The sequence below is a fragment of the Verticillium alfalfae genome, genomic scaffold (genome assembly GCF_000150825.1).
Source record: "Verticillium alfalfae VaMs.102 supercont1.10 genomic scaffold, whole genome shotgun sequence".
Classification (NCBI taxonomy): domain Eukaryota; kingdom Fungi; phylum Ascomycota; class Sordariomycetes; order Glomerellales; family Plectosphaerellaceae; genus Verticillium; species Verticillium alfalfae.
The window spans coordinates 159,021-166,297 of NW_003315029.1; the positions used below are offsets into that span (position 1 = coordinate 159,021).

The window sequence follows — 7,277 nt, forward strand, 5'->3', positions numbered from 1 at the left end:
CACACGAGTTAGGCCGCGGACACGGCGGGGGGAACGCTGTCTGGCCGTGGAGCGCGACGTACAGTAGGGTTGCGCAGGGCATGGCTGTGCGCGTGCGCCGTCTTGGAAGAGGCGAGGTGCTGGCGGATGCGCAGGCGCTGGACGTCTTTCCCGCGGTGGCGCAACATGGCGTGGAACGAGCGGCGTACGTGGAGATGCTTTGATCGTTGCCCTTTCGACCGAGATTGTACTTCTGTTGCGGCAACCCAAGGGAGGAGTTGTGATCGTGATACGTCGTCTTGCTGGAGGTGATGGCTGGAGGTGATGGCTGGAGGTATCTCGATTGTGCGTAGGCGGGTGGTGAGGATTGGTCGGGAAGGAAGGAGCACGATCGATACCGCGTCTCTCAACGATCAATAGTTGGCTGCCTACGACTGAATGGCAGCCTTGCGGATCCCAGGCGGTGAGATGGCCGCTCCGAAGGCGTACAGCCTGTTTGGACGGAAAGAAGACAAAAAGGTGCGTCGATCAGGGCACGGCAGCACACGCGGAGAGAGAGACAGCAGGCCATCACGCACGCTTACAACTGGCGACAAGAATCATGTTCGCTGACGACTGACTGCGCTTTCTGTATGACAGTATCCCAATCGCTCATGCCGCTGCTGTCTATCAGCCGATCCTGGATTTCTTCCCAAACGCTTCGGCCTGCCTATGCTCATGCGTGGCTCTATCCTGACCCAACCCTTTCCCCTACCTTGTCAGCCCAGCCTATACACTCACGCTTCTCTTTGGAAGCGTCTCCTCCTCGGCCTCTTCTTCATCACTCTCGCTCTTCAAGTAAAGTGGCAGGCTTTCCACACTGACCGATCTGTTGTAAAACGCCTCATTGTCTTGGACGGTTGCCTCGTCCGTCGTATCGTCGACTATGCTATCAGCCGAGTCACGGGCATTCTTGCTGACAGGCTGGAGAGCCGTCTCATTTTTGACCTCATTCGTGGCGTTGTTCGTGTTCGCAGATGCACTCTGGGCGTGTGGCGCCATCACCCCATGGCCGCGACCTCGTCCTCGATGGAGACCGCCTCGTGGGTTGAAACCCCTACCTCGACCTGGCACGTGCCGCAACGAGACTTGGCCTCGGCCACCCGCGTGGTGATGCGCGGGAGGGTTAGAATGTGTACACGCCCGCTGCGGCGGTCGTGGATACCTTGTCGTGTGATTTTGGTGCTGTTGAGGACCATTCGAATAATTGTAATGGTTCGGCTCAGGCTGGTCGCAAGTCGTGGGATCTACCAGCGCCGACGATGGCATCCGATACTGCGGAGCGACCCACTGTTGGTGTTGCTGAGGACCTTGCTGCCAGTGTTGATGTGCTTGAGGAGCTCCTTGAAAGGTTACAAAGTACTGTTGACCATTCGGATACGGATATTGTTGCGGACACTGGGTCTGCGGCTGAACGTGCTGAGCATAGAGCTGAGGGTACGGCCGTGGGTATGGCTGGGGGTACGTTCGGGTGTGCTGTCGAGGGCCCTGGCGATGGCCTTGCTCATGCTTTTGTTGAACAATTGGCCGTTGAGAGAACTGCTGAGTAAATGGTTCCTGCCGCTGCACGCACTGCTGTTGTCCGTTTTGAGAGCACTGAGGCTTCTTCGCCGCACTGGGTTGAGGAGGAGGAGCAGCCTCCTTGGGGGGCACGTCTACGTCTTGAGACTGTGGAGCGGCGAGATCCTGAGGCTTCTGGGGCTCACCCAGGAGCGTCTGTTCGGGCTCTGCCGCTGGCGGGAGTCGTACCAAGGCACGAGCATCGGGGTCGTGGAATAGAGACTCCGCAGAGTCCCTAAGTTCGTTTGTAAGGTTTCCATGAGCACCAGCCAAGGTTTCAGCCGGAGAGTCGTCTACGTTGGCCTGTGTTGAGTTTGACGTAGATTGGACCATAACCTGCACCGTTTGAATACCCGAATCTGCGTGCTCAGGGGGTTCTTGGATCGGTTCAACAGGAGCCTCAACCACGTTGTCGTCATTCTGGGTCGGGTTCTCGTCGACAGACGAGGAAGATGAGTCGACATGCTCAGGGGGTTCTTGGATCGGTTCAACAGGAGCCTCAACCACGTTGTCGTCGTTCTGGGTCGGGTTCTCGTCGACAGACGAGGAAGATGAGTCGACATGCTCAGGGGGTTCTTGATACGATTCGATAGAGGCCTCAGCCACACTGTCATCGTTCTGGGCAGCGCTCTCGTCGACCGACAAGGAAGATGAGTCGACATACTCAGTACAACTCTTGGAGTCGCTCATGGGGTACGCTATAGGTAGGTCGTTCTCTGGAGAAGTGCTACCTTGGGTGACAGGCTGCTGAATAGAGAGTTCTACTTCTTCAGCCCAAGACAAAGCCTCAGGATGTTGCACAGGTATAGCAGTTGGAGTGGACCCCTCATCGGGACCAACTTGAGATCTTGTGGACCGGGAGCTCTGCGTGCTCGCAGGTCTCGACTCAGGTTGTGTTGGCAACGCCTTCTCAACAGCATCGTCGTGAATGAGTTCTGAAAGATTCTTCGCTTCCTTGGTCCCATTCGCCTGTTGAGGCTTCTGTTGGTGCTCAGGTTTCTTTGACGCCTCTTCCTTTAAGTCCTTACAAATTCGTTCATAGTTCCCGTTGCTCGTCGTTGCGGCTCCCAGGGTACGAGACATGGAACATGATGTCTTCAAAGGCCCCTTGAACACAGTCTTCGAAGCACTGTTGGCCTTCGTGTGATCAACTTTTGGTGCAGGTTTTGACGAGGCTCTTAAAGAAGCGCGAACTTTACTTTTCTCGCTAGTTGGTTTGGTCTTCGCTGGCGCCCTTTTCTTCCTGCGAACGACGGTCTCCCAGACTTGCGAGTTTGACTGCGCTTGCTCCATGGCCTGATCATTCGTATTCTCGGGTAAAGAGAGATCGATCTTCCATTTTTCGTCCGACACAGCATCGGACGACTCATCAGCGAAAGTGGAGGTAACAGACATGCCCTTATTCCCTGTGTCTTCCTTTGGCCCTGTACTTTCGGAGCCTCCTATCGACGCTTGCTCTGTATCTGTCACACCAGCCTGCTAGGCTGGCAAGCGCTTGGCAGGTTCGTCCAGCGGCTCACTCGCCTCGTCCGGTGAGGCCTCTTTGGCAGGACCTTTCTGAAGAACATCAACCTTCCTAGAAAGGTCTTTCACCATTTCGGTAAGTTCATCAAATCTCCTCATTGCTCTTTTTTCGAAAAGTATCATCAACTCATGAAGCTGAGCATCCTTCTTGTCTTTGCGCCCTTTCTGCTGTCGTCCGGTGCTCGGCTCGGTATCGTCATCGTCGTCGTCGTCGTCGTCCGCCATGGTGGAACTAAAGCTGGATTCCTCCGACATAGTATAGCATGATGTATCGATGGTACTGGCCTGGCATATCTTGTTGAGGTCCTTCGATGTCGGTCCCTGCGAAGGTACCTCGTAGACCTCATTCTCTGTTTGAGGACCGGGTTGCTCATGATCGATATGCGGTGGAACCTCCCCTGGGGAAGAGGTATCGGTCTCGTCATTAAAGGTGAGCTCGGGCTCGGGATGACCGGCATCATCGCGTTCTTCGTCTGAGCAATTGTGAGCTTCCGTCCGAGTGCCTTTGCTGTTCTTGCTATCCTCATGAGTGCAGGGTTGCGTCGCATGAACCCCAAACTTGTCGTTGTCTTGCTTCTCTGGAAGCAATAGCTGTGAATCTTCATGCAAGTCGGGCTCGGGATGCAGAACCTTTGTGCCAGGCTCAGAGCTGGCTGGCCTCATCTTGCTCATGTCTTGAGGAGCTTCGCCGTCTTGAACCATGATTTTCACTTCAGAGTCAGCATCAAGAGTGACCGAACAACCAGTGTGCTCTTCCTTATCCTCAGGGGCGGCGGTATCGTCCTGAGAAGCTTCTGACACAGGGCTCTCAGGTAAAGGGACGCGAGTCGCGGCGAGGAAAGCGTCTTCCTCCGCAGTCAAAGCCTTTGCCTCAGTGGCTTGAGCAGCTTCAAGTTTCCTCCGGGCTTGAGCCTTCTTCCTCCGCTCCCTCTTCTTCATGGACTTCGTCTTCGGAGCTGTCTGTGGCTCCTGGGCGTTGACGATGGTATGGGCGATGGTTGGGCCAAACCGAGAAGGGTACAGAACACAAGGATTTGCGTGCCATTCAAGTAAGACTTTGATAGCGTGGTGGTAGTCCCGCATCGAGATATCGCACAGCTTCTGGAACTGTGCGTCTTCGTCGACATGCCAGCTTACGAAGATCAAGGGACCGTGCCAAGGGTAGAGATTGTGGCGTGGCGCGTACCGCCGTACGCTTCTGTTGAGCCACTTGTCCTCGAGGCCCTCGGTTGTTTCGCCTACAGGTGAGATGAGGGTGAGAGCGTGGCCGAGCTTGGTGTTCTGCATGAAGGGCAGATCGTTGCAGAGAATCGAAGAGGCGCTACCCCAGGGATCAGGATTGCATTCCACCGACAGCTGAGCAAGCTCTGGGTGGTCCAGGTCAACGCTTATCGATGTGTCGTTCATTCTGACCCAGATCAAATCAGGAGCCGAGGTGTAGGCCGGGAAGAGGAGCGCCATGTAGAAGTCCGTTGTAGGCCTCGTCTGCTTCGCAAGGGACGTATACGTGCGGCAAAGCTCTCGATGAATCGTGGATGCCTTCTTCGAACAAGAAGTGTTGCAATAGACCGAGCCGCAGCGTTTGCAATGACGGGCCTCGTCTCTGGGTAGCTCATGGCAGGATAAGCAATGGTCTCCTTCCTGCTCGTCGGTTTTGTAGTGCTTAAGCCAGTCAGGGTAATTATCAATGTTGGTAGTATCGCCGGTAGCCTCGGAGGAGAGCCCCTCCAGCCAAGAGTGGCCGTGACGTGCGCCATTATAATAGCTATAGCAATTGAGGTCAGCCATATTGCACCAAGCCCCCTGATACTCCTCCGGCGGCTACTAGTCTATTTGATCAGTCCACGCAGCGCCCGAGCTGTTTTTCGAGAAGTGTCAGGTGCAGGCATCCGGCCCAGGACGTCCGGTCCGCTTCGTCTATGTATCACAAGTATTACACAGGACATTGCTATTCTCACCCTTTTAAAGGAAGATGAATGAATGATACAGCAAGGAAAGCTCATGTACTAACCTGAAACAAGGAGAGGAGGGAAGGGCGGGGCGGGAGGTGGTGAAAATGATGATGATGATGGTGATGCTGATGCTGGAGTGACACACACCTCATTAGCATTGCAGGGCTTTCAAAGCCTTACATGAGCCCGTGCTTTCAAAGCGAGTCACGAGCAAGCACATGACTGCTCCGGTGGTGAGAATCAGCGGAAGGACGTACTGGTAGAGTTGGAGAGGGAGGCACTACCCTATCGACGTGGTCAGCAGTCATCCATGGCATCTAGCCAGAGCTACGAAAATATCGTTCGGTCAAAAGAAGCTCTTCCATCACACCAGAACATGTTGCTGGGCCTCGGGCTGTCTGGAGGAGAGTGGCAACTTACAGTCTTTGTTGGTGATGAAGTGCGGTATTGTGAGGGAAGAGTTTTGCAGATTCCGAATTCGGGCTTGTGGGCTTCATCACTCAGGCATAGGGCCTGGATCACAGATCTTTGGCACGCTTAGTCGCCCTCTTAATCAGCGCCGAGAGAAATGCGTTGACATAGCAGCAAGTGGGCTGGAAAGTGATGGCATCGTGGCTTTATGAGGCCGTCGACGCATGCGGGGCCACTCTCTCTTGCACGGCGGTGGTGCGCTATACAATATGGGTGTGTATTCCTGGGAACCAGAAAAACGCCACTTCACGTCACGTCAGCTCTTTGTAGCTATCTCAATGATGTTGAAGAAACAGTGCGCCGCCACTGTGGTGACTTGGCTCATTTTGAAGGCGTTGAACGGGTTCTTAGGGCTTCTCTATGTCTGAGCAGCTTACACGATTCCGAGGCGAAGAAGACGGCGGTAGTTAGATCGTCTTCCGTCAGCTGAGACGGGACTTAACCATACGATCACCGAGGCGAAATGCCGATCCACACCAGATACGATGAAGGCCAATAGTGAACATTCGAGTCTGCATTGCTCCAACTTATACGCAAATGTGCCTGCCCATGAGGTCTAGTAACCGCCCAGATATACAACAAGCCTACGTTGCCAGGCCGTCCATAATACCAAGGAAGATGAGTGGAGGCGAATCGATCAGGGTATCAGGCCAGTCATGATCTCCACGTCGCGTCCGTTCCCAGAACCCCTTCCTTCCCTGTTCCATTCATATCCTCGCCCAGCGAGCGTCGGCAAACGGAGACGCGCAAATGGGTCTACGTCCACGCGCAGGCTGGGTATCACATTAGCCTAGCTTCCCTGCGTAGCCGTCTCCAGAATGAGTGGGTATCTCGTTCGTCGTGTAACCATAACGGGGGAATCAAAATCACGAAAAGAAAACAGGAAACCATCTAAGGTGTGAAAAGAAAGAAGGGGCCACCGTGACCCAAAATAAAGTCCTACCGATAATCCATGTCGCCTACATAGAAAAAGAGAGAGCCTAGACGAGAGAACAGTCCGTGACAGATGACTGGCACGAACCGGGTGAGGGCCGACTCAGACTCAGAGACTGTGCACAAACACGAGAGTTGAGATGCTGCATAGAAAACAAAAAGGAGCAGATGACAAGAGCAAGAATAAACGCTGAAGCCAACCACAACCAGAAAGAAAAGAGAAGCATCGATCAAAATCAAATCCAGGATATCGTTAAATCATCAGAGTCGCGCTGCGAACCTCGAACTGCGCACCGCACCCTTGGCCACCAGCAGTGTAAGTCGTAAGTCGTAAGAATATGTATGAAAGTATTCGTTGTGATGGGGTTCCAGGTCTGGATAGCCCCTGCAGGAAAGTTAGATCGCTGGAGGCCGGTTCTGGCCCACCTGGCGTCAGTAGGCAGTAGCCGTCGAGCCTTCGCTGGCGGCAACAGCCACAAGAGCATCAAATCGCGAAGAGTTCTCGGCTGTGCGGTCGCCGCCGGGTTGCTGAGAGTGCGGCTGGGGCTGGCTTGGAGATTCCCGCGGAGGTTCCCTGCCGGGAAAACCAGAGAAAGCTGTCATGTTGGGATGCTCCATGCGGTCCACACGCGGGCCTCTGACAAGCTCGCCTTGAGCTTGTTGGGCAAGTGGGCCATGATACCAACCGTGTCGTTTTGAATCGCGTGGTGTCGATATCATGGCCGCAGACATGGTGTACTGGTGGTGGTTTCTGGTGAAAGGTGGCGTGTTGAAAATGCGTGGTTAGAGATGCAGTACTGAATTCTAATCTGACAATCG

The 7,277-nt window shown here is 54.3% G+C and overlaps 3 protein-coding genes across 3 annotated transcripts in view; 1 reads left to right on the top strand and 2 right to left on the bottom strand.

Annotated features, from left to right (window-relative positions):
• Positions 1 to 446, top strand: part of VDBG_07477 (predicted protein) — a gene marked incomplete at both ends in the record, with an annotated part of 4,419 nt that extends 3,973 nt beyond the window's left edge. Inside the window, 2 exons of the mRNA XM_003001972.1 lie at positions 78 to 184; positions 425 to 446. Of these exons, the coding sequence (XP_003002018.1) occupies positions 78 to 184; positions 425 to 446 (129 nt within the window). The remainder of the gene's footprint in view (positions 1 to 77; positions 185 to 424) is intronic.
• Positions 447 to 747: 301 nt separating this feature from the next.
• Positions 748 to 4,890, bottom strand: VDBG_07478 (predicted protein; the record flags this gene model as incomplete). Its single annotated transcript, XM_003001973.1, has 2 exons — positions 748 to 3,035; positions 3,099 to 4,890. 2 exons carry the CDS (start codon positions 4,888 to 4,890, stop codon positions 748 to 750), a joined length of 4,080 nt encoding a protein of 1,359 aa, XP_003002019.1.
• A 2,000-nt stretch (positions 4,891 to 6,890) lies between these two features.
• VDBG_07479 (conserved hypothetical protein) overlaps positions 6,891 to 7,277 on the bottom strand; it is a gene marked incomplete at both ends in the record, with an annotated part of 1,076 nt that continues 689 nt past the window's right edge. Inside the window, one exon of the mRNA XM_003001974.1 lies at positions 6,891 to 7,209. Coding sequence (XP_003002020.1) covers positions 6,891 to 7,209 — 319 coding nt within the window. The remainder of the gene's footprint in view (positions 7,210 to 7,277) is intronic.